At 39.9% G+C, this 26,798-nt stretch overlaps 1 protein-coding gene across 1 annotated transcript in view; it reads right to left on the bottom strand.

Annotated features, from left to right (window-relative positions):
- Positions 1-4,416: 4,416 nt before the first annotated feature.
- The window catches only part of vps8 (VPS8 subunit of CORVET complex), a 32,401-nt gene continuing 10,019 nt past the window's right edge, over positions 4,417-26,798 (bottom strand). Inside the window, exons 13-45 of the mRNA XM_024285208.2 lie at positions 26,117-26,197; positions 25,073-25,243; positions 24,923-24,997; positions 24,684-24,719; positions 24,502-24,592; positions 24,040-24,086; positions 23,873-23,962; positions 23,260-23,306; positions 22,269-22,491; positions 20,129-20,218; positions 19,913-19,964; positions 19,779-19,821; positions 19,634-19,706; positions 18,462-18,581; positions 18,154-18,225; positions 17,226-17,345; positions 15,845-15,901; positions 15,412-15,494; positions 15,116-15,200; positions 14,908-15,006; positions 13,996-14,085; positions 13,865-13,911; positions 13,655-13,793; positions 13,435-13,524; positions 13,183-13,344; positions 12,945-13,020; positions 11,600-11,682; positions 11,105-11,185; positions 10,702-10,871; positions 10,381-10,546; positions 8,850-8,903; positions 7,990-8,070; positions 4,417-4,744 (exon numbers count right to left, since the gene is read on the bottom strand). Coding sequence (XP_024140976.1) covers positions 4,619-4,744; positions 7,990-8,070; positions 8,850-8,903; positions 10,381-10,546; positions 10,702-10,871; positions 11,105-11,185; positions 11,600-11,682; positions 12,945-13,020; positions 13,183-13,344; positions 13,435-13,524; positions 13,655-13,793; positions 13,865-13,911; positions 13,996-14,085; positions 14,908-15,006; positions 15,116-15,200; positions 15,412-15,494; positions 15,845-15,901; positions 17,226-17,345; positions 18,154-18,225; positions 18,462-18,581; positions 19,634-19,706; positions 19,779-19,821; positions 19,913-19,964; positions 20,129-20,218; positions 22,269-22,491; positions 23,260-23,306; positions 23,873-23,962; positions 24,040-24,086; positions 24,502-24,592; positions 24,684-24,719; positions 24,923-24,997; positions 25,073-25,243; positions 26,117-26,197 — 3,120 coding nt within the window. The 3' untranslated portion in view covers positions 4,417-4,618. The remainder of the gene's footprint in view (positions 4,745-7,989; positions 8,071-8,849; positions 8,904-10,380; positions 10,547-10,701; positions 10,872-11,104; positions 11,186-11,599; positions 11,683-12,944; positions 13,021-13,182; positions 13,345-13,434; positions 13,525-13,654; positions 13,794-13,864; positions 13,912-13,995; positions 14,086-14,907; positions 15,007-15,115; positions 15,201-15,411; positions 15,495-15,844; positions 15,902-17,225; positions 17,346-18,153; positions 18,226-18,461; positions 18,582-19,633; positions 19,707-19,778; positions 19,822-19,912; positions 19,965-20,128; positions 20,219-22,268; positions 22,492-23,259; positions 23,307-23,872; positions 23,963-24,039; positions 24,087-24,501; positions 24,593-24,683; positions 24,720-24,922; positions 24,998-25,072; positions 25,244-26,116; positions 26,198-26,798) is intronic.

The following is a 26,798-nucleotide window of genomic DNA, read 5'->3' as shown; positions in this document are numbered from 1 at the left end:
TATTCATAATTATGTTAAAAAGTTACAGTTTAAACGTTTTAAAAATTGGCATTCTGCTAGCTTTATGGACTATTTTGGCATTTACTAAAATTGTTTAGGCTATTTTAGAATGTAACTAATATTTCAGCTTTAAGCTAGCTGTTTTGGCTAATTTAAGTTTTTTTTCCTGTTCTTTTTTAGGATATTTTTAAGTTTAGCAATTATTTCAGCTACATGTTAGCTGATTTGAGTAACCTAAGTTTTTTATATATATATTTTTTTAGGCTAATTTGGCATTTAGCTAATATTTTAGCTGGCTAACAGCTTCAGCTTTTTCAGCTATTAGGTTCCGTGTATTCAGCTATCAATTTCAGCACCTTCAGCTATCAGCACTAGCATTTTTTGCAGCCAAATTCAGCTTACAGCATTCAGACTAGAATTATTGCAGGTAATGCTTTATATCTAGTTCATAATTATGTTAAAAATGTAGTTTGAGAGTGTTCAATAAATGTTTATCCTGTTCAGCCCGTGACCTGAGGTGTGTTTTGGATTTTGGCCTCTTGTGTGATTGAGTTTGACACCCTGGTTTACACCGTCTACTGCTAGCTTACAACCCCTCAAACCCCAACCTATTATTACTTGGGCAACAAAAACAGCGAGACAGAAGTAAGCCTGCACTGAGGTCCCATCATCTCTTTGTTTACACTCTCTCCCTCTAGTTTACAGCGCCTCACATCCACAAGCTAACCTTAGCGGACGAGGAAAACGAAGACGTTCATGGATCTGTTTGTAAGTGTGGATGAATCAGAATGGGGCGGAGTGGGGAGCTGGTGTCCCTTCAGAGAAATGCCACAGAACATTTTAAAAACACCATTTTCATCATGGTGATCCTTTAATATGTTCACACTCCAGCCCCCTCCCTCTTATATTCGGCTGTAGCTCCTGAACCAGCAGCTTCAGCACAAACCAAACTGAAGCTGCAGAGCAGGTGTTCAGATGTCACAGCAGCAGCTGGAAATGGAAAAAGTTTCTTCATATCGACACATCAGAGTTTGTTCTCCCTTCAACACCATACAGATGCATTTTACTAATATTAATAGAAATCATTTCTCATCCCGCTCGCCCTTAGAATTCCTTGGTAGAGAATTCCCCAAAACATAAACACCATCAATTTCCTCTGAGCTCTGGGCCCAGATCCAGAAGTCCAGATCTCCCATCCTGTCCAGATTTGGCCATGAGTGTATTCCACTTAGAGACAGAGAAACTCCACGTCCTCCTCTCTCCCCATCACTCTTGCTAACCTCGCTCTGTCCCTGTTCACAGCCCCACAGACGTGACACTGGACGTGTCTGCTCCCAGGGTCCGCCGCCTCTGCTGGAAGGTGGGCGGAGCTCGCCATTCCAATGACGGGCCTTTTCCCATTACATAATGGCAGGAGATAACATTCCAGCCTCGCTCGGAGAAGACACAGACCTGCTCAGCTGTCAGAGGACAACGGCTCTCCTTCCAAAGTGCTTCTGCTGAGCGTCAGCGCACGATACCTCCATGTGCGTTTGTCTTTTAGCGCACGGTGGTTCTGCCTTTACGCAGTTGTTGATCGGAATCAATAAACACAAAAAACCCAAACAGTAAATGTAACACTTTGAGGCAGGGGTGTCAAACTCAATCGCACAAAGGGCCAAACCCAAAACGCTCCTTAGGTCACGGGCCGAACAGGATCAGCATTCTAAACAAGCTAACAAACTAAGCTTTTAAAGCTTTAAAACCGTAACTTTATAACATAATTATGAACTAGATATATAGCATTACCTGTGATAATGCTAGAGCTGATAGATGAAGATACTGAAATTGATAACTAAAAACAATGAAGCGGATAGCCAGTTGCAATATTAGCTAAATGCCAAATAAGCCTAAAAAACTGGGAAAAAAAACGTTAAAAAAAATTAAGTTAGCCAAAACAGCTAGAATGTAGTTGAAAAAAATAAATTTCAGAACAGTCTAAAAAAACTGAAAAAAGCAAGAAGAATGCCAATTTTTAAAACTGAAACTTTTTAACATAATTATGAATAATAAAAAGGCAGAAATATTATTCCAGAATAAATCAACTTAAACCTTAAATAAGTTTCAGTATTTTACTCTCCATAAAAATATATTTTGTCAAAATTATACAAGTTAATTAATAAATAACAATAAAATAAAATGATCTGGAGGGCCGGATCCGGCCCCTGACTTTGACACATGTGCCTTAAGGTCATCTTACCAATGACTATAGGACACTCTGATGCAGGTTTACTATTAGTCAGAACAACACAACTCAACTAAAAAGCTGTAGAACACACTCAAGCAGTATTTTTTCAATAAGACCTTGAGAACACACTATTTTTTTACATGAAATAACAGATTCTTAATTATATTTCAGTTGTTTTCCAGGTTTATCTCCCACATTTCCCTCATCTGGGATACTTTCGGACCAAAACCCTTCAATGTGTTTCAATGCTCTGCTGAAGAACAGGTCGTCTCGAGTCATTTGAAGGTCAGACTTCCATCCACAGTTATGAGCAGCTCAACAGTGACACCTGTTGTGCTACAGAGGGAACCCAGCTGGTACCCCTCATGATGGAGAAATTCCTTCATCACTCACACTCATTTTTTTTAAACCTGTCTAATGCATATTTCTAATCAGCCAATGACGTGGCAGCAGATCAGTGCACCTGATGAAGCAGCCAGTGCTGCTTTTACTAATTATTATTATTATTTTTAATCAAAATTATTTTCTAAAAAATTTCTTTACAAGATGCATTTTATTTTTTTATTGTATTTATTTTTATTTTACCAGGAAATTCCATTGAAATTAGATCTCTTTTTCAAGGGAGACCTGGGTGAAAAGGCATCTCCAGCTTCTCAAAGAAAGAAAAGGATTTATTGCTCTAGAACAAATATTTTAAATGTTTATGAAGAAAACCTCTACAGACTCGAGAACGAGTCCGGTTTATCGGACTAAATGAAAATGTTCCACTTTTTCCACTTTCCTTTGAGGCCTTCTTACCTGCAGAAATCACCTCGCCGTGCTCCAACATGACCATGAGCAGGGTGTGTTGCTATGGTAGCGTGATGCTGATGCTGATGTGTTCTCACATTCGTACAGGGCTCTAAAACATTCAACAACAGAATCTGGACACAGAGAAAAATATGGCACTTAAAAAATGAATAGCTGGAAGTCCCTCCCCCTGCTGGAGCCGGACGTAAAAAAAGCATCCCAGTGCCTGAAATCATTGGCAGGAAGTCCTCGACCAGAACCCCTCGTTTTAAGCTTTGACCTTTTTTTCATTTGATATTCCATAACTGCTTACGTGATCAGCTGATTCATTTGGTCAATTTTGTGGTCTTTTCCTCTGGAGGTAAACAGGTGTAGTTATACACATTTGAACACTTGTTCAAACTGAGTGTAAAGAAATAAAACGATTAAAGTTCTCTGTCCTTTTGAAGCTCAGGTTTACACTAAACTGTTAGACAGTTACAGTTTATTCACATTTAAAAACTTAAAAGCTGATAGTTCTGAACAAGTTTTTAAAATATCATTTTGAAAGGGTTTCCTAAAGTTTTGGAAATTTCCGCTAACACAACCAGCTAAAGTTGTGCAATTTCCACTTCCGGTAAGAGATTGTTTCTGCCGCCATCTTGCATGTGACCAGAGGCCCCTCCCACTTAATGCCATAAGAGCCCTTTGGTACAGTTTCTAACAGACTTAAAGGAACAATTAAGGAATAAACTTCTTGTTAAGCCATTGTTTATAAAATGTAGTTCTTAAATATTTACAATACTTTTTATATAAGCATATTTTTATTTATTTTACTGTATATACTGTATATGAATTTGTTTTATTTCACTGTTGAAAGCAACAAAAACCAGTTCCTTTCAAAATAAAATACACCCATTGTTAAAGATGTTTCTCCTGCTGCAGCAGATTACCCAAATTAAAAATGAAATTAAATTTACTGTGGATGACTTCAGAGTGACTTCATTCTTATTTTGTTTTACTATTGAATATAAACAGGACAACACTGGTGTAGATTTGTTTCCTTTAAATCAGTGCCTATAAATGCAGTTTTATCCTTTAAGATCTTTGCCTCTGAACAGCAGCTAGACTCTGTTGTGCAGCAGAAGATGAAACAGGATCTATAAAGATATTCCAATGATAAAGCCCTCTGACATTAGATTAAACCTTTAACCATCTCATGTTCAAAATATAAACAGAGATGACAGAAATGACATGAAGAAAACCACAAACCTATTTTTCTTCAAAGCCAAAGAGCCACAAAAACAAGAGAATTTTCAGTCAAACTCCGGAGAAATCTTCAGCAAACCTTCATGGATGAGGATCAACTCATCTTACCTGCAGAATATCCAGTTAGTTCAGTTTAAATAAAGGAGAGCAGAGAGGAGCAGCTCAGGTTTAATAGCAGAGTCGTCATTAATCCTGAGTCTTTCATAATCTAGAGAAACACCTTAAAAATCCTGGAATGAGATTAAAAGACTTCAGCTTCTGTTAAATAAAATGAGGTAAATCCAGACGAACATAAAAAACATCAGAGTTGACACACAGACGTGAGGAGATCCTCTTTCTATGGATCACCAGCTTCTAGTCCTCAAACAGAGGTGGGGGGGCCAGCTTAAGGAAGAAAGTCTCGCTGCCTTCTTGGCCTGGGGGGTGAAGGGCCGTCTTCTCTGAGGCGTCTCCGTGGGGGGGCTCAGCGAGGATGGTCAGCTGCAGGACAAAAGGATGCAGAGGAAATTCTAAAGTGGGGCTGCCACGATTAGTCGACCAATCGACGACTAAACGACTAATCGACTAATCGATTACCGTATTTTCACGACCACAGGGCGCACTGGGTTATAGGGCGCAGTTTCACTTACTGGTACTTTTTCTGTATTTAACAAACACATAAGGCGCTCTTGACCATAGGGCGCAGGCATGGTAAAACTAGGGTTGGTCACCGAAGTTTGATTCCACGCAGAAACACTAATAATTTTCGCAGTTCTACCCAAACCGAAAGCAGCTGCTGCAAACAGTGCAGCAGTTCATTGAAGTTCATTGGTCTTTGGACATGTCAATCATTTCTACTTTCTTCAGTACTTTTTTTTAGCCAATCCCTTTACTTTTCCTGCCGTAGTGGGCGGGCTCATATAAATCAGCTATTGAGGCGAGCACGAGAGCGCGTGTCGCGTAGCGCTGGAGAGTCTGACTTCATTTCACAGCAGATCACAGAGTTTGACAGGTGCTGCATCGCATCAGCTAATCAGGAACTCAGCTTTTGGCACGGGCTGTTTTCAGTGACCCGATCAGAAATAAAGAAGTAAAATACGAATCCGTTACGACTGTCTTTGTCCTGTTACAGCGCAGCGGTTCTGTCTGCAGACAGACAGACATCCTCCCTTCAGCGGTGTCTGCTCGCTCCACACGCCGGGGGAGAGACAGGTGCTGCAGGGGGCGGGGAGGGCAGGTAACCTGCTCGGCTCTCCTGATCTGTGATGTTTTGTTTGTGTTTGTCGAGACAATGATAAAAAAAGTCCCTACTTTTCCTCCTCTCTGGTTAATGCGGGACAGCCTTTATCTCAGTCACAGAAACGGCGGAAGCGCCCCGCCCCCGGCCAGACGTATGAGGAGCGAGCAAGAATGTGTAGAAAGCAATATTAGTTATAGGAACGAGCGGTACGGGCCGCTGCGAACGACAGCAGCAAGAGTCGCCAACTCAGCGCTTCATGGTAAAAAGAGCGCAATCGGTGTTTTTCTATCATCTGTTAGATCACGGTGTTGGAACTGTCTAAAACCAACGAATCAGTGCTGCTCCCTGCTGGTGCACGCGCTCAGCCGACAGACGGACGGCGGGCCCCTAGTCCGCTGCCCGCCGAGGCGGCCCGCATGGGCTGCCACGGACGAGGGGGTCTGCTGCTGCGGCGGGTGGGCTGGGAGGGTGCGTGCGTGCGTTCGTGCACCTTTTGTCTAAAAACATAGTTGCGCTGGTTCAGCTTTTTTCTTCTCTGATTTTCTGCATGAAGTGGGCGGGTCCTCGTGCACTCCTCCACCTGCTCCATTGACAGGTGAAAATTTGCGCGGGAGGCAGAGCAGCGGAGCGTAGCGTCTGACCGTAAAAACAGAGTTCTAGCGGTGTTATTGATCCAACAGGTGTTTCTTCTAGCGGTACACACGTGGAGCACGTGACTAACGTGTTGATTATCAAAGAAAAGTTCAGGAAATTTTAATAAAAGGAGGAGAATGAATATGGATACCAGCACCGTAAAAAACAATGATCATATCAAATTAACATCCTGAAAGTTCACAAGTTGCCTCAATGATAACAAATTATCAGACATTAAATGTAAAATTCATTAAAACAAATTTGAATTTGAACAAATGTGAGAAGCGAGGGAACACGGACACGCGCTCCCTCGCTTCGTGTGAGTGGCGCTCACTTCGGCTGTAAAACATCAAAGTTCTCATGTAATCTGCCTTCCAAAAAAAAGAAAAAAAACAACACAGTAGGCGCACTGCACTATAGGGCGCGCCGCACATTTTGGAGAAAATCTGAGACGTTTATGCCCGCCTTATGGTCGTGAAAATACAAGTATTAAAATAGTCGACGACTAATTTAATCGTCGATTAGTCGTTACTTTATACTATATGGATTCAGAGAGTGGTAAAGTTGAATGTTATAATGACATTCTGCTAGATTTTGGACTATTTTGTATTCATTGAGGTTGTTTAGGCTATTTTGGATTTTAGCTAATATTTCAGTTACATGCTAGCTCTTTTTGGCTAATTTAGGATTTTTTCATTTTTTTTTTATTGGGCTAATTTGAAGTGTAGCTAATATTTCAGCTACATACTATCAGTTTTGGCCAATTTAGGATTTTTTTAGGCTGTTTTGGAATGTAGCTAATATTGTAGCACAATTCTAGCTGTTTTGGCTAACTTTGGATTTTTATTTTTTAGGCTAATTTGGCATTTGAATAATATTTTGGCCGACTACCAGCTTCAGCAATTTCAGCTATCAATTTCAGCATCTTCACCTATCGTCACTTCCATCTTCAGCGGCCAAATTCAGCTTACAGCATTCACACAGGTAATGCTATATATCTAGCTTTTAGTTAGTTTAAATCTATTGACGGTTATGATCTGTGCTTTACATCCACTTTATGCCTGACCTGATTGGTCGACTGATCGGAAAAAATAATCTGTGATTAGTCGACTATTACAATAATCGTTTGTGGCAGCACTATTCTAAAGTAGCCATGCCAAGAATAATCACATTTTTAAGTGTATTAAACTGATATTCCTCACTATAAAGAACCTCAAAGTGGTATTTTGAACCATTTCTGAGTAATCTTATAAAAACCTGAACTCTTAACAGCAGCAGCCCCTCCCACACCCATGAAAAGGAGCCGGTCTTCACCGTCTGACGTCACATCGTGAGACGGCCTCTTTCAGGAAGAGTCTGCTCCGCCTCCAGGCTCAACTCAAACACTTCTCTGCAAAGCTAGCAGCTCGAGCTAGCGGTGCTCAGATAGCTACGCGACGCCCCTCAACCCTCTTGTCTTGTGCAAGAGCATGGGAGCATATGGGCTGGAGAGAAATCTGCATAACATGTTGAGATGGTTCCTAAACGTATCCGAGAATAGCACAAGCAGACGGGGATATTGGGAAGACGGCAGGAGAAAGGGAGAAGACTATTTCCCGGCACTGAATTGGGAGAACTGGTTTAAATGTGAATTATTGAGCAAGAGTTCACAAAAATAACTAATTTTTCATTAATAATTTGTTTTTTCTGTGTTCCAAAGATATGATCATATATATAGTTTACTCTGAAAGTTTAAAGAAAATCATGTTCTAAAACATCTCCATCTGTCAAATACTGCTCATTTTACGGCAGCATTTCCTTCTAATGCTGCCAACATTTTTCCCGTCTCTACTGGTAAATAAAGGTGTCAACCCCCTGTCCATCACATTCATACCCTGGACGGTCCTCTGAACAGACAGCGGGTCAGATCCCAGGACTGCTCCTGCTGGAGGTCCAACACGGCTGCAGCCAGAACCTGAGCAGAACAGCAAATAAACTGACAACAGGAACAACACAGTAACACTGCATGTACTGGACAAATCAACCCCACTCTCACAGAAAAAATAACAGATCCTCTACAGGATTTTCACTGAAATATTTGTTGTTTTACAGATGAACCGGTAAACTGAACTAAAGGACAGACAGCTGATGCAAAAACTGATGATTCAGATTTTAAAACAAACTTTATTGTTTCTCATTTATTTTCAGCTCGAAATGTTTGCATCTCGTTTCATATTGTGAACTTTTGAGAGTCGGTATGTCTCTGATGTAATACTATAAACTCAATTTTATTTTTTTTCCTTTGTTTTTCCATCTGTCCCTCTGACTGAAGACCCCCTTAAAAAACGAGATGTTTCATCTCAAGGGGCCAATCCTCCTTTAAAAACCTCTGTTGAAATAAAAACTCACATTTTGAAAAATCTAATGAGGACACTCAGTTATGCATGTCTGAGCTACACAATTCATTTGTTTTTTTTTTTCTATCTGAGAAAAATAAATGTTAAAAACCTGTAGTCTCAGCCAAACTCCATTGATCAGAGTCCTGAAGAGCATGTAGTGTCACATGATCACTGCCAGATTTTAGTGGTCAAGGGATTTTTTTGTTCATTGAAAAAAACTCTCCAATAAATGTAATGAGGTGTTTTAACACAACAAAATAATAGAAATTACCCTTTTGATTAGATCGTTTACAGTGTAACAGATAAGAGAGGGGGGGGGCTGGATGCTGGGGGTTGATTGATTGGATAAACGTACCTTTTTCTTGTGCGTTGCTGCTGCTGCGTCGTGATGGCCGGATGCAACATGAGTCTGAAGAACAGAGAGAAGACGTGAACCACAGCAGAGTTTATTATTTAACATAGACTGTGAATAGAGATCGATAACGAGGACTCAGACGTAGGATTGGTCACCAACATTTCATTCTTTTTTTACATTTTTGTATATTTTTGTAGAATTCTTCACAATAAATAAACCTGATCTCTGTGTCTTCCATTCATTGTAAGTGTGACATTCACAGACAGCCACACCGAGCTGCGGCATCTAGCTCAGGATCAAATGTTTGACAGGTGGAGAGCAGCAAAAGAGTGGCGGGCCACCGGTTGGCAGCTCAGAGGTTGTGTAGGTCGGAGTACATGAGAACAGACAGCACTTCAAAAAATGACGACATCCAAAATGTCTATTTTTGACATTGAGGTCCGAACCATGCATCAATATGTGACTTGGGAACGAAAATGTGTTGATTTGGGAAGATGTAGGCATTATTTTTATTACTGAAGTACAGAAATTGGCACAGATTAGGATCACGCCCACTTTTTAAGCTACAGTGTCCTTGTATATTTCCCTTTCTTGTATTTGTTTGATTTCTTTCCTTTTTTTCTCCTTGAAGTACCTGTGTTAACGTACTATAAGTCGCAGTTTTTAATAGATTGGCCTGGGGTGCGGTTTTTACTCAGGATCAACTTATTTGTGATTTTTTTAAGCTTAAATAGGCTCAAATATTAGTTATTTTCCCACTAAGAACCACAAGAGGGCGCTGTAGTTTTGTGCTTCTGTTTTTGCTGCTGACAGAATCACAGAAGAAGTGTCGTCCAAAACAAACATGGCTGAGAATCTGATCATTCTCCTTATGAACTTTATGACGTTGTTCTTTTTAGCAACATTATTATCGTTTTTCTTTTTCTCTCCGTGGACTAATGCAGAACAAGCCATCAAACTGTGTTACAGACAGAAGAGCAGCTAAGAACAGTCACTCAGATGCAGCTCCTGCAGGCTAGAAGGTAAGAAAAAGAAAGACTGAAAAACCCAGACATGGAGATGTGATTATAGAAGTGTCTAGTTTATAAACACGTTTTTGGACGAGCATTCAGCTCTAAATTTGAGGCATATCAAATGCAAATGCATGAATCGCATTTGGTGTCAAATCCAACATTAGATGGGGCTTGTTAAATTTGTTCATAAATGTTGGACTTTTCTCTTAAAAGTGCGACTTATATATGTTTTTTTTTTCTTCGCTATGAATTTTTGGCTCCTGTGACTTATACTCTGGAAAGTAAATTTTGAATGAACATGTTATACTAGGGTCTTACATTCTTTCCTTTTCATTCCATTTGTGAAAATCCACTTTTTAAAATGCAACATAATCTAAAGTTTCCTGAAAATGTAATTTAAAAAAATCCTTCAAATTAGAGAGAAAATGGCTCAAATGTTATTTGACATTACAAAACTCATGACAAAATGACAAGGCCAGTGTTTGTGTGGAACAGATTCTCCATATGTAAGCTCAGACCTGAGCCAGAGAGGTGCTGCGGATGCGGTTGGGTCTTCCTGGAGGACCTCTCTTCTGCATGTGGCTGGAGGAACACTTGTAGCACCTCCACTGCTGCAGCTCTGAAGCCGAGCTGGAACCACAGTCCTTCTGCTGCAGACACCACCGGTGATACAGATGTCCACAGCTGCAGAGAGAAGGACGTGAGGGATGCTAAAAAAAAACAGCACTGAAACACGAAGAGATCGCTTTTCTTTTGACGCTCCAGCGCTTCACACACACAAGCGATTTAAAGTTCCTAAGTTTAGCGGCCTTGTTCTACAATTTGTCGTTCAGAGGCACCTGAACACGACGACCTCCTCCCCGGAGTCTGGCCTCCTCTTGTAGTGCTGCAGGCAGATGTTGCAGTGGTCTTGAAGTGGGTGGAGTCCGCGTGTGACGGCGGCGCGCAGGTGAGCCAGAGACCAGTGCAGGTCATAGTTGAGCAGGTTGGTGGTCGTTTCAAGTAGAGTCTGAAAGACGTGAGGAGGAGGATGATACAGATCTACTGAAACAATGAACATGGGAATTCTGAGCAGGTTTACCAGAGAGCTCTATCCCTAGGGACTTACTTTACTTTAATAGTTTATAATACTTTGATGAGACAACCAGCTACTAACCTGTAACTGATCTATGCTCTCGTATCAGATTAACTTTCAGCAACAACAATCCTTTCTGTTGCAACAGACTCAAGACGAGTCTTCACCTGCTCGTAGTTAAAGGTATCCAGCATTCCCAGGATGAGTCCTTGAATCTCGGACAGCTTTCCTCTTCCATAGACCGGATCCTGATGGACACAAATGCATTTCCTTTACTAGAGGATCCACAGGTAAAAGGTTTCAAACCTGCCTCTCCTCAGCACATCATGGAGGGATTTATTGCCCTCTTTAAACGGCTAAAAAAATCTTTTGATTACAGAAGTAAATACATTTGAACTTTACTGTGTGATAGATAACAGCACCATGAGACAAATCCAGCACATCTCCAAGAAAAAAAGGTTTGTTTGTGATGAACTTGGACAAAACTTGCTAAAAAAAACTGCTATAACTATGTGTTGTACTTCAAAAAGTACAGGAACAATCGTCATATTAGAGGGAAAATGTGCAGAATTCATAAGAAACATCACATTTCTGGACATGTTTGGTGGACATGTAATGGTGTGGATGTAACTGAAGGTCTTCACTGCAGATGACTCTCTCACCTGCAGGATCTGCTGGATGATGGCTGGCAGAGAAATGAAGCTGCTCATGCAGTTCAGGACCGTCAGCGTCATCTCCTTCAAACCTGGAACATTCAGACCAAGTCAGGTGACGGAGAGAACGTCCTTCCAGTGCTGAGCACATCTTTGACTTCTCCAGGAAACTGATTCAATGTTGTTTATAATAAGAACTAAAAATCTAACTATTCCTATAATGGAGAGGGCAGTGGCGTACAGTCAGGGCCTGCAAAGCCTTCAGTGTAGGCCTAAAATTATCTGAAGACATATCTAAACCACAGAGAAATGTTTATATATATATATATATATATATATTTGTCCAAAATATATTTTAGATCTTTCTGTCAGCTTCTCTCACAGCCCTAAACTTCTGTAAGACTATGTTTTTCACATGACAGTTTCTAGCCAATCAGATTTTAGCCCTCACTTGTGGCTAGGCTAAAGAAAGTCTGCCTTACACTCAAACAGTCAGTGCTTCTGTCCTCACTTATGGCGGCTTTCCATAAAAAAAACTGCTGATTAAACCATAGCCATATATGGAGTAAGTGCATTTGCGTTGAGTCGACCAATAGGAATTTGAGTTTGAGTCTCTGTAGCTTCATGGGGGCAGAAGATGAAATAATCGCCTCTGATTGGATGGCTGAAGCTCGCGCTAACAAAAGCTAACTTCTTCTGTACTTTGTTTGAGGCCATAGGCAGTAGCTGCACTTGATTTTTGTTTCAATTACTCGCCGTTTTGCAGTTAACAACAGAAGAAGTTGATTTTGTAGATTTATTGTGTAAGCTGTTCTTTTTCCAGAAAAACTGGACATTGTCATCAAAGGCCGACCAACCCTGAAGTTAGCAAGCGTGTCTGCAGGGAAAAGAATTTGTCCTCTACTTCCAGCAGTTCTGTCTGGCCAGGTAACGGCGTTTTGCGACAATGTTGAGACAAAGGGGCCAGAATTAGAACTTCCACGCCGCCATTGAACGCACCACGGCTGCTCTGAACACATTGAGCTGCAGCGGCTCATTACTGACAGAATTTCAGAAAATACCATTTCCCAGACAGACAGAGTTTGTTTATACAATATGAGCAATTGTAGTGAACTCTGTCCATTTACATGATCAATTTATGATTTTTATTTTTTCCATGAAATAATATTCATATGTAACAGGATGGAGTTAGAAACATAAAATAGTTCATATTAACGAGGAGGGTTTTGGCGGAGGAAGACTGAAGGCTCAGCTCTCCAATGCACGGACCGACACTGGGAGAGGAGAACCCTTCAGAACAATGTGGAACCAATGGGATAAGAAAAAAACAGTGTGTATTGGTGCCCTTTCTGACCCTCAAAAGATGTTGTGGGCCTCTTCACTTCCTTCTGAGAAGCCATCAAAGCATCCAGAATCGGAAACCACAGAGTCTGAAAGGAAAAAAAAAACAATAGATGGATGAAGCAAATTTAACAAACCTGAATTCAGAGTTGACAAATTCAGAGTTATCGGTTTCAGAACAGCTGAAACTCAGAGTTTCAACAAAACCTACTTCTTGAATTGGCCCCAGACCATATGGAGACCATACCTACCTTCCTCTGCTCCTGGTCCAGGCTGGAACAGTTCCGATGACTGAAGGCGAGGACGACATCCAGGCTCTCCTGGACTCTCCTCAGAGACTCACAATGCTCCGGACTGTTGCTCGTCTCTGCGAGACTCTCTGAAGCAAAGTGGTGCAACCTGTCCTTCAGCATCTTCAGAGAGGAAAAAGTTTACAGCCAAACACTCCAAAACATATGGAGCATCAACAACGCTTGATCAGAGCGTTCTTTCAGGTGCTTTACCTGCAGTAGGCCAGCAAACGCTCCATGAACGTCACCTTTCTTCTCCAGCAGGGATGCTCGCGCTTCAACGCAGCCGTGCTTTTCTGTTATCTGGAGACAACAGTGGTGATGAAAATTAAAAATCTGGATTTTGCAGTGGATCATGGAGCTGGTGTTCTGAAGAGATGATTAAATGAGTGATTCTTCTCTGATGGACTCTAGAATGTGCTAGAACACAAACCAATATGGCTTCCTCCAGTCTGTAGTGCTGAGACGTGTGCAGGAAGGCCAGCAGCTGCTGGGGGTCAAACTGGCACATCAAATCCAGCAGGAGTTCATGGAGGTCCTGATCGGGACACAGAGCGGGCCCCGGCCCCTCCCTGAAACCAACAGGAAACGATGAGACAGAGAGACCGGGCAGCTCAGAGGCAGCAGAGCCGCAGAACCTCACCGTGGCTCCAGCAGACACCTGAGGAAGCTGAAGAGCAGCTGCTGATCCTGCAGACAGACAGCTGGGGTTACAACAAGCCGTCGTCATGGTCATCAGGCTGAGATCAGCTTTCACACTTCTACTGCACTGACCTGAAGTTCTGAGACGATGGAGCTCACAGAGTCAGAGAAGTGACACGACACCAGGTCAGCGGACTTCGTGGGGTCCAGACTCACCAGCTCCTGCAAACAGGAACTTTATGGAACCTCTCCTTCATGTTTTTGGCTGTTTTGGGAGAACTTTCTTAAAACTTGGGGCTTTTTTTGGGCTCTGTTTTTCAGCTTCAAACAGTTCGTAGGGCTGCCACAAACAAATATTTTAACAGTCAACTAATCATTGATTCTTTTTTTAAATTAGTCGACCAATCAGTGATTAATTTTTTTGATGAGTCAAAAATCTGCGATTCATTTTTCCGACTATTCATCTAATCGGTGACTGATTTTTCCAATTAGTTGACTGATCAGCAATAAATTGTTTCAATGAATTAGTAAATAAATGAGTTAATTTAAAATCTTAACCATCATTAGCTTTAAGCCAACTAAAAATAAAGACAAAGACAATACAGATTAGAGTTTATCAAACCTTTAAGAAATTATGTAGCATTTGTCCTTCATTAGTTTCTGGTATTAAAACAAGATTAAATGAGGTTGACATCTGAAACAAAGAACTATTTTTTCACAAAAGATGAAGTTTTGCTCTCACTGAGTCAAATAGAACTAAAGTGCATTTTGTGGTGCTGAGCGTTCACAACTGTATTCATCTACACTCTGACTCTATAGAATTGAAAACTGTCCGATGTTCTTGCTCGTTGCAGGAAAGTTAGCATTTCTACTTGTCTGGCTGAACGATTTGATAAGCGGCGGGAGCCATCAATATTGTGTTTAAGCGTCAGCGAATATATTAAATAGTAAACATTGCGGTTTAATCTGTAAAGTGGTATCCTGGTTCAGTTTGTTTTGGCTGAAACCTCCTGAGATGTGAGGAGACTGTAGGGACGGACCGACCTGTACGTGCTGCAGCACTTTGCTCCGGACTCTCTGCTTCTCCTCGGAGCTGTATCCGGGCATGGACAGCAGGTTGTGGATGTAGCTGAAGATCTCACACTGAAAAGGACAAATAAACCAAAGAATCCTAATCATAACAAGGTTTATTCTGTATGAAATCTGCTCAGTTTATTAAGCTCAACTCCGGAGCATCTAAGTGGTGGTTTACCTGTCGGACCGGGTCTTTCAGGTAGCAGTCGATGATCCGATCATACAGATGTTTTTTCTCAAAAAGGAACTCACAGATTTGGTAGCTGAAGACACAAAGATAAAGCTGAGATGAGGACTTTTTAACCACATATTAGTGAACTGAACATCCAGAAAAACCGCCTCTATTCAGTTTTTAAACGCTCAAGTCTCACAAATCAGAATTCCCAGCAGCACTTTGGAGTATCAACTACTACAAAACGCAAGCAATAGAAAAAGCATGAATGCAGAGGACTCTGGTCTCCACGGTGAACTTACAACTGAGCCTTCTCTGCCAGAACGAGGAGGCGGTCTTCATTGAACTGGACCACGCCCTCCACCTGCAGCAGGTCCAGCAGAACCTGCAGATCACAGCACCCAGTACCTGGTCAGGACAGCTGAGCTACAGGCTGAGCTTTTTAAAAAGAGACACTTCATGAATGAAGGACGGGAGAAAGAACTGCTGACATGACCCAGTTTAATAATTGCTGCTTGATCAAAGCAGAACTCTGAAGAACCGTCTCTGTGATAACATTTATTAGAAGAAAATACGACATCTTCTTCTCTTCTGTAAAGTTTTGAGTCGTCAGACCATGCTGACGAAATGATGGACAACCAAACAAGTTCCAACTCTGCTCCTTTGAGGTGGTTTTATCGGACATGCTGGAGCTCCACTCTTCAGACAAACAAAAACAGCTCCTCGTAAACCAACCTGCTGCCGTTCCGCCTGCCGACATTCATTGTCTGGACAACACAGGAACTCCAGCACCTGCAGACATGACCAGAACCCAGATCAGACCCCTGCAGAACCTCATACTTACTAGGGGTGTAAGAAAAAATAGATTCATTCGGCAACACTTGTATCGATTTAAAATACTGCCAAGACGATATTTAATTAATTATCTAGAAGCAAAGATACAGTTATACCATCATCACACTGAAATGTTTCTGGAGAGCACCTGAACCGCTTCAAAAGTACTGGTTCGGCTATATTAGCAGTGTTAGTGACACAGCACTTTATATTCTCATTACTGGCTAAGACATTTAATCTTTGTGTTTTTTTTCCCTATGCTAAAACATTTTGAGTTGTGAAAATCAGACAAAACGGAGTGTTGAAAAAATGTTGCCTAAATTACTTACAAAAAGCACCATGAATTTTCTTGGTTAAAAGCTACTTACATGTGAGGTACAGTTCCAGTGCTTAATGTTCTGAGCATTAACAAATGTAATTAAAACATGTATTTTACAACTTTATTTGTGTGTAAGGTGAGTAAATATTGAGAGAAAGTTTTAAATAAATAAGGATGTTAAGAAAACAAAAGGGAAATACTGTCTTATCGTGACACGTATCATATTGTCAGACTCTTGCTGATATATTTAGACATTTCAGAATATGAAAAGGGTTGTTTTAGTGACAAACACAACTGATCTGTCCTATCTTATTTTGAAACCTGTTTTAGGAATATTAGTGCAAAACTGCCTCACACGTTGGCTCCATTTCAAAGTAAAATTTATGTTCTGCACTGTTAATTCACAAGCAAATACAACAGGATAACTACTTATTTTCTTTTTTGAAGTGAAAGAAAAACTTTATACCTTGAAAAAAATTTTTTTTTTGTGATTTTCACAGTATAGAGAGAGAGAGATACGGAGGGAGATATGGAGAGAGGGAGACGAAGACAGACAGATAGAGAGGGAGAGAGGACAGAGAGACAGAGAGAGTGAGAGAGAAACAGACAGAAAGAGGGAGAGAGAGAGACATAAAGAGAGACACAGAGAGAGGATACAAACTGTAGTCACACAGCTGAGAATGTGCCAAAAAATAATCCTAAACAAGGCCAGGTAAACATTTAAATGTGAGACTGTAAATATAAACTGAAACTGCCCCATTACAACCTGAACCAGGACGATATAATCTGATTAATAATGCAACCGCCACAAAACAAGAAAATGAGGGGAACAAGTTTCCATGAAAGAACATGGATTCTAGCCACAGTAAACCCTAGTATAAAATAAAATTGGGATTAAGATTAAATTCTCATGAACAGCCTGAAACGGTGGCAGACGCACCGCTGGGATCTGGGCCGCCGTACCTGGTCAAAGAGCTTCCTGTTCACGAAGAGCGTGTTGTCTGGCTTGACCAGCTGACGCGCCAGAAAGGTGAAGAGCCCGCCCACCTGGGACGGGGTAAAGTCCTTGTTGTCCACCATCACCTTGAAGACCAAAGCATGAACATGATGTCATATGAGCCTTCCAGCACTGCTTTTACAGTGAGACTTCTGAATTCTTTAGAAAACACTGTTAAGGTCAAAGTAACCACTAGTTCATTTAGACAGTTAAAGTTAAACATTTTAAACAGCTATTTGTGATTCCCTTCATTGATCCTCACTTTGATCAGGACAAAGAAACCTACATCAGCGTTTTTACTCACCTCAATTCAACTGTTAAACAGCTAAGTCAGCAACAATTATTTTTTTTATTTTTTTTATTTAGTTGTTTCAGCATTTCTGAGTATTATTTTATTGAGTATAAGAGTTGTATTGATTCTACTGATTATTGTTAGTCTCCATTAGCAACAGAAGTTCCTACTGAAAAAACAACATAATTCTGATTAATTTTAAACCTCATATGCCCAGAAAAATTAGCATTACTGCACTGAACTGACAGAAATTTGATTGATTGGTGACTTTCATCGTTTACTTTTTCTAACTTATAGAAGCTTGAAAAACTGAATAGAAATGAGCTTTACTGTCTCTGTTTACATCTTTCCAGTTGTTTGATGATCTTAAAGGCATCATCATAGTATATTTGAAGGCCCAAAAGCATCAATTCATGACCACAGATTGAAATAGAACTTTTATGTCCTAAAGGTTTCTGTGGATTTTCCCTGTTGACTCTTTAAATCCTCATATTAAAAAATGTTCATATTGTCAGATTTATATGAATAAAGTGTGAATCCTGTTTGCTGAAGCAGTTTAGTGAATACATGAATAAATAAACAAGTAGCTTTGCCCATTGTACCTGAAGTAAGATATCTACTATCCTCTGCTGGTACTCCAGAGCCTGCTTGTCATTCTTGAAGTCTTCAAATGTCTGCAATGAAAGAAAAGAAAACATCTAAATCATGATTAAAAAATCACTGGGGTACTTTAAAAACAGATCAAAACATATTCAGAGTGGGTCTATAGTGACGCAGAAACACAGACTTGAGCTTAAACTTAAATAATGAATTGCACAGAGAGACTGGTGAGCATCAACTCTGTCACTGCAGGTCTTTGTGGAGCACAGGTGAGGCTGACCAAAGAGAAGAAACATCAACACTAACTCACCATGGAAAGCACGTTGAGAAACTCCCGAGTGTCAAAGTGGAGGAGTGTCCGAATAAAAGGGAAAACATCCTCCTCCTCCGATGAGTCGTTAGAATGAAGACGGATCAGAAAATCAAAGACCTGAAACACAAACAAGTCTCATTCAGGGATGGAGATGAATCCACAAGATGCTAAACTTCTTTTTAGTTATTCCTGGAATCAAAATTCAGAAAAAAAAGTTTAAAAGTTTCAATTCAAAATATTTAACACTTAAGAACCACATCAGTCCTTTTTTGTTTTTACAGCAGAACAGGATAAACCTAAAAATGAGGAATGACACTTTTTTTCAAAATAAAAGTCTGGCTAAAGATCTCAGAAAAGTTAATAGAAGAAAAATAAATTACGGCATTTTCCAGAGTATAAGTCACAGTTTTTTTCATAGTTTAGCCCGGGATGGGACTTGGACTCAGAAGTGACTTGTTTTTTTTTTGTTTTTTAGACATCAATAAGTTCATATATTTGTTATTTTCCCAGTTTTCTTTTAGCGGTTGTTTCCTCTAACGAACCGCTAGAGGGCACTACTTCTGAGCTTAAGTATTTGCTACAGATAGTGGCAGAAGAAGAAGTGTCGTCCAAAACAAACATGGAAGAGAATCTGATGGTTTTCCTCTTAAACTTTGATATTTTTCTTATACAGATCAAAAGATTAGTATTCTTGTATTTCTTTATTTTTTTTGTTATGCTGGGCTCGCCGGATTTGTTCTGAAACGTCAGACTTTTCTCCCAAAATGCGACTTATACTCCAGAGTGACTGTTTTTTTTCTTCTTGATTGGACATTTTTCGCAACTTATAGTCCGGAAAATACAGTAAGTCGAATAACTCTTAATACAGAAGTTATTAATATCAGGCGGTCAGAGGCTCTCCATTCTCTGAAAGAGTGTTGGAATATTTTTTTTCTTTCATATCAAACTCAAAAGTCTTTGGAAATGTAATCGTCTACCGATCACCGAAAGAGAAAATGGAGAAATCTCTGTGCGTCAGATACATCTGTAAAGATCTTTTTTTTATTGGACGACCCTGATCTTTGCAGGATCTTTATGTGATGAAGTGACTAATCCAGGAATACTTCCAGAAACATCTGGGGGTTAACAGCATCCTGTTCCAGGAGAAAGTGGTGAACGTTTGCACACACCTGGTTTTTAACCTGAACCACAAGGTCAGCGGGGATGTCTCCAAGCGGATATGCTCTTCCTGCAAGACAACAGCTACAAACACACGGTTACATTTTTCATGTGGAGGAGACACATTTCTGCTGCATTTAAAACGATGAAACTCACCTGATGTAGACGAGCAGTTTGTTCCCCATTACCACGTCTTCATCTGAAGGAGAAGATGGAGATGTGTCAAAAACAGAGCAGTGTGTGTGTGTGTGTGTGTGTGTGTGTGTGTGTGGAGGGGGGGTCAGCTTCACCTGTCAGGCTCCTCCCTCCCCTCACTGCAGGTTCAATGGCTGCAAACAGTTTCTAAAAACAACACAGAGCAGTTACACAACTAAATTACTTGTATTGTCAACTTTTTGGTAAATATTGTCGTCATGACAACTGTGCTGGGGCCACTCTTTTGGGAGCTTCAACACTCAAGCGGCTCCTGCTGGACTCAGCAGCTACTGGGTGGACGTGAGACTCGCCTCCATCGGAGTGATGAAGTCATTCATTCCACGGTTGTAGATGTAGATCACGGCGTCGTAGAGACGGTTCGTCCAGCACACTTGGACCACCTTAAAGACACGGAGGATCTTTGGTGAGACCTCCACCCATCACAGGACTCTGAGTCTGATCTTCTCCATCAGAACTCTTCTGATTGGGTCAAAGTTACACTGCTTTATATTTCCAGATCAAGATGCAGCTTCATTCATCCTTTAACCCTCTGGAACCGACGGACGTCCTCAGGCGTCCTGCTGTGAGATCAACGTGATGAAACTTTAATTTTATTAAGAGGACAATAAATGACATTATCTCTTTATAAAGAGATAATGTCATTTATTTGTAGTTTTTGGACAATAGTGATCTCTAAGTGTAATAAATGTGGTGGAAGTTGAACGTCAATCTGACAGCTGCAGCACAGAGTAAGAGGGGGTGGGCGGAGCCTAACAGAACCGTCTGCTATTAGAAATCCAACAACAAGGAAACCGATTATTATTTTATTTTGGGATGGGGGCCGGTATTCATTTTTTAAAACAACAAGAATTGCGGAAACCGCCAAACTCCCGCCCGCCGCCGTTAGGAGAGGCGAGCAGTTCAAAGCTTTTTATTTTTTCTCATGAATTTTCCTTACTGTGTTTGTGAAAAATAACAAAAGAAACATTTTTGGGAGAGGTTTGATCCAGCTGGATTTCTGGTCGACTCAGCTGGAATCGACACAGGTGGAGGCGTGTCTGTCCACTCTGAACTGTTCGCCTCTCGTAACGGTGGCAGGCGGGACTTTTGCGTTAAACCTCAGAGTTTCCACAATTTCTGAATGAATGTATTTCCCCATCCCAAAATAAAACAATGATTGGTTTCCTCGTTGTTGGATTTTTAATAGCAGACAGCTCTGTTAGGCTCCGCCCACCCCCGCAGATCTTTCATTCTGCGCTGCAGCCGTCAGATCAACATTCATTTGCTGCCTCATTTATTAGAAAAAAAAGATCGCTTTTGTCCAAATATGACCCATAAATGGCGTATTATCTCTTTAAATTAATTAAATCCCAATCACAGAATGTGAAAAAAAAAGTTTATTTTAGACAAAGTTTTATCACGCTGATCTCACAGCTGCATGGCAGAACACCTGAGGGTGTTAATAAAAATTAAAACATTAATTATGATTTATTTATCGCAGGTGTTAATGCATTAACTTTTACAATCCTTATTTTTATACATTTGGAGTTGAAAGACAATTTCATAAACTTTTTTTTTTTTTTTTAAGGGATGTCATCCTGATTTTTTTTTTTTACCCAATCATTTATGGCCTTATTTTAAACCTTTTGATGGAGCCTCTAACTAAATGACATTTGTTTGTCTTTTTTTTTCTAAAGACAGTTTAATGACTCAGAATCAAATATTAACTTCGGCAAATGTATCATTTATCATTTATTTTTGGTGGTTTCAATCGTTACTGGATTTTGTCAGTTTTAGGAACAATTGTAGTATTGATTTTATCATGTTTAGATAGTATGTTGATTTAGAACATTTTAGTAAAGACTGAGTTTAGTTTGCTCTTTTTTGAAGATCTTTTTCTGTTTTCTTCCACTGTTTTATCCAACTTAACAAAAAGCAACGACCTTTAAACAAACCTTTAAACTATACGTATTTCTTTAAGCCTGCAGATTTTAAAGAATAACCAAACCCGAAATCGACTTTTTTTGGCCGTTGACCTCTGTAAATGGGTATTTAGAAGTGCCGTCTGTTGGTCATTACCACATTTTTTGACAATTAAAATAAACTTCTTTAATTCTTGAGAATATATAAACTAAAACAGTTTGTGTGCTGCCCCCTACAGGTTGAATTGAGGCATTACAGTTGAATTTTATGATTGGTCAAACCATGTAAGTTTCGGAAGTCCCACATCATGATCTGCAGCTCCAGTAATGATTAAAGTCCTGTTCTCCAAGCCCCACCCCTCTGACTGAATGTTCACATTTCAGCGTGGGCGGAGTCAGCTTCCAACTTCCCTGTTTGGTTACACTTTAACCATAGTTTAAGATCTTAATCAAGCACCTTCAGCCTCCTGATTCCCACATGCGTTGTTGCAGAAACAGTAACCAAGAGTAAACTGAGGCCTTCACACACCTGCTGAATGTCCAGGCTGGTCACATCCAGGTGGACGATGCATCTCTCCAGGCTGTCCATCATCCCGTTGGTGTGGTAGTGGGAGAGGAGGTCCTTTATGACGGGAGTGGGGAGGTGATCGAGGCGGGTGCTGACGATGTGTGACTCAAGTGATTCCAGAAAGATGGCTTTGGCGACCGGGCTCACTGCCAGCCGGGGGTACAGCTCGTCAAACAGCAGGTCCCTGCAAACAAGCGCCGGAGGATGATGATGCTGGAGCTTCATCACCCAGACGTGTCGCTGAGAGTGTCCAAGCTCTGATCCTTTCATCCTGCAGTGAGGTTTCATGAAGTTCCAAAGAACTGTCCACTCAAGTCTTTAACCTTCAGGACAAACCCAATGCCTGTATATGAGAACTGGACCGAGTGTGTGACATCATCCATAAAAAATGGTTTACTCACAACTCCAATCAAAGGAAGTCTATTCAATCACAATTTTTGTGATACGGGTGCTGCCATGTTGGAACCAGATGATATCATTAACCAGTAATTGGTTAAGGTCAGTCTGGGTTATCGTTTCTATGGCAACCAGTCTCATCAATCAGGAGTGAGCTTGTAAAAAGTCCACCCCCACACCGCTTGAAACCAGGTTGAACAACATCTATCAAATGTTAAGACCACTGGATGCAGAAGATGCATCTGATTGGTCAGTTTATAACATGAATAACTTGCACTAGAGAAAAATTAGGAAAAAAGAGGATTATCAAGAAGAATTTGATTTAAAAAAAAGTATCAGAGCAAGAAAAGTTATTCTGACAAATAGAATGACTGAGTCTTAGCTGTTTATTTCTCTATGGGATTTTGGCTTCTTGGAGCCANGGGGGGGGGGGGGGGGGGTCAGTCAGTCCAGTTCTCATGTACAGTCATCGGACATAACACAGAAGACTTTCCTCGCAGGTTTAAACCCTCAACTCAAGTAGGATAAACAGATTGCAGCACACTGATGCACTTACAGCCTGTGCAGCAGCAGAGAGTACTCCAGCAGCACTGGAACAACCTCCTGAGAAAACACAGAGGAAAAAAGAACATTTGAAAGCAGTTTTAAACTCAAGAATACACATTGAAAACTTGAAGGAATTATTGAAATAAAAAAAATTAAAATTCAACATTTTAAAAAAAGTAATATTGATAATATTGAAAACTTGAAAGATATATTGAACAATTGAAAAAAAAATCATTTCTCATTCTTTGCTTTCAGTTTCATTTTAGATTCTTGAGTTTTCACTGCTGAGTTGAACCTAATTTTACATGGGGGCGGGACTTTGAGCTCATCGGGTACTGGGACGTGTTTCCCAATTGTTTTTTTTCTTTCAAATTTACAATCTTGTCTTTAATTCACTTTAAGCTGATCCTGATTTGACCCCATATGATTAGTGTTACCTTCAGAGACAAATGGTTTTGAAATTGATTTTTTTTTTAATATCAAAGCTTTTTTTTTTAAGCAGAATTCAACCATGTCAAGAGTTTGGCAGTGATTCTTAGCTCTAATGACCACAATCTAGACCTTATTGCATCCAGCCCTATTAGCTGATGTAAACGTGTATTCATGAAGGCTCCTGAAAGTACCTGGAAGTTCTGCTCGGTGCTTTGGGCCTTTCCTTGTTCTGGACACTTTTTCAGGGCGTGCTCCGAAAACTGAAGCAGCATCTCCACCATCTGTGCAGAATAAGACAGGATGAAGCAAAGATTTCCAGAGGTTTCCAAACATGTTCAGAGATCACGTCTCCTCTTACTTTGTCGCTGACCACGGCCTTCCTTTTGGCTGGATCTCCATGGAGGCCTGGAAGAAGAAACAGTCATGATTTACTTTGAATTTATGAGTTTATTCTGATGTGTAATTTCATTTTTCTAAAAGAAAAAAAAATCTATTTTGGGTTAAATATTTTAATGTCCACAATGGTATTGTTTGTATTTTTCAATGTTTACAAACCATTTCAATTAAAAGTGAGTTTCAAAAAGTTTTGTAATAAAACTTCTTCAAGTGGAGTCTTGTATCCAGAAAATTATTTTAGAAAAAACAAAGATTTGAAAATATAACTTTTATTTTTTTTTAAAAATGAGAATAATCTAAAATCTAAATACATTTTATTTCACTCCTGTTTTTCTTTATTATCTCAAAGGAAATTTAAATTCAAAATAAAAAAATAGCTGTATCAGGTTGAGGAGACGTTCTGCTGGTTGAGCGGTCGACCCACCGACCACGGCCTTGGCGGTTCCTTCGTGGAATGACCACGCCAGGCCCAACGCCTCCACAAAATGTTCTTGTTTCAGCAGCAGGTCGATGCGCTGAAAAAAGATGAGCATCAACTCGTTATAATGAGAATCAAAAGTGACTGATATTGTGAGATAAAACAGTGTGGATTTGTTTACTTAATACCTCGTTCCAGTTCCTCAGAGTCATGATGTGAGCTGACTGAAAAACAAAACAGAAGCATAAAAAAATCATCTTTCCTTCGGTCAAATGATGCGTTGAGTATATTTTAAGTATTGCAATTTATTTATTGGCATTTTTCCTTTTTTTTTTTTCTTTTTGCCGTTTTGAATTAGATAGAAAAAGATGTGGTTGGTTTGCACATGTTTTTTTGCCATTAAAATGATTCTAGGTTGAAACCCCACCTTAGTGCCCAAACACAGGATCTGTCCTGCATAGCTTGAAACAGACTGGTAGCAGGCCTTCTCCCCAACCAGAGCCTGAGACACAGATCCAAAGAGATCCTTAGTGAAAAGCATTATGGGTATGAATGCTGCAGAATCCGTTCGTCTCACCAGAGCTTGTGAGACATTCCCTCCGGTGGCCAATGACTTGAAATGCCGGCTGTTGTAGACCAGCTGCACCTGCTCCAGGTCCAGCGTCTCCAGAACCTCCTGAGTGGGTCTGTCTACAACGTGAAGCTTTTCTTGGCTGTCCACCAGAACCAGCGTGCGACTGTTGATCCACTGCAGATACAAAAAGAGGAGTGCTAGACCGAGACACCCAGCATTCCTCACCTGAATTATTCCTGAACCGTTCGTTCAACAAGGGGGGAGGAGCTACTGACTGCTAAAGCCTAAAGTAGCATAACAAAGGGGTAAAAGACCTGAATTATCAAAATTATTACAAAATTAGAATAAAAGGTGAAACACTAAACTAGCTAAACTAACTACAGGAAGCAGAAATTAGCTTAAAAAATATAAAAATACTGTAAAAAGGAGCTAAAATAGCAGCAAAAAATAACTGAATAATTTAGAACAAAGATATTATTTAGACTAAATGTTTGTAAATGCTGCAGTAAAACAGGGATGAGCTTAAAAACTAAAAATTATAGTAAAGGAAACAAATCTCTGAATAGTTAGAAAAAAATATAAACATTAGCATTAGTCACATAGTCAGGAAGTCAGTTAGGATGTAGGCATCCTAAAAAAAAGGAACAAAACCCTCGATGAGCTGAAAATTATTGAACGCTAGCATTAGCCGAGTAATCAGGAACACAGCTAATAAAAACTAAATCAGCTGAAATAACTGCATGACAGCACAAATGTGCACAATAATTAGAAAATGCTAACAAAGGAGCTAAAAGACAAAAATTAATTAAAGATAAGTAATAGCTAAACGATTGCTTGCTTTGCTAATATAATAAAATAAAGGGGAAATCCTAAAGTAGCAGAATAAACTCGAAAGAAAGCTTAAATAATTTTAAAAAAATGTAGACATGATTAAAAAAAAGGAACCAAACCCTTGATTAGCTGAAAAAATGATTAAATTTGCAAAAAGAAATGTGAACTCAGCTAACAAAAAGATGATGCTGAATTTGACCTTTAACAGTTACTCACATTTAGGCTGATAATATCACAGCTCAGGTGCAGCTGACGCTGTTTTATCACATGGATCGTCCCCATCTCTTCCTTCTTTACCTGAGGAAAAAGAAAAAGAGCTTTCTATTCTATGAGCACGGTAAGGAACATTTAGTGGTATCATTTTATCAGACTTACACATAACACCAGAGCACCAGTGTTTATGTTCTTTGATTGATTGTAACTTTTCAATTGTTAGCATTAGGGCTGGGAATCACCTGGTACCTCGTAATACGATACGCGATACATGGGTCACGATATCGATAATGTCGCGATACTACGATAATTGGTAAAAATGCTCTCTAATAACTAACATTATATAGAAGAACATGTTTTTTAGGAAAATATCTCACCATTTATCTTTTTTAGCTTAAACACAATCATAATAAACAACTTTTCTTATTTTGTGCAACAAATTAAAGACACTTTTGTCCAACATTGCTGAAATCAGTAATACTATGTCTTTGACAAACATTGACAACAACTGAATTGGAATTATCTGTCAGATTCAATGTTAACAATAGTAAACATGATCAGCAGTGACACTACTTAGTGCAGAATTGTTGTAACAGAACAAAATTAAATAAGTCAAGTAGTGACAGCTATCTACCTCTAAAAAAATGTCACACCAAAGGATGATGAATATAATGTTTTACAGCCT

Source organism: Oryzias melastigma, linkage group LG19, assembly GCF_002922805.2.
Source record: "Oryzias melastigma strain HK-1 linkage group LG19, ASM292280v2, whole genome shotgun sequence".
Classification (NCBI taxonomy): domain Eukaryota; kingdom Metazoa; phylum Chordata; class Actinopteri; order Beloniformes; family Adrianichthyidae; genus Oryzias; species Oryzias melastigma.
This window is presented reverse-complemented; position numbering and strand designations above follow the sequence as displayed.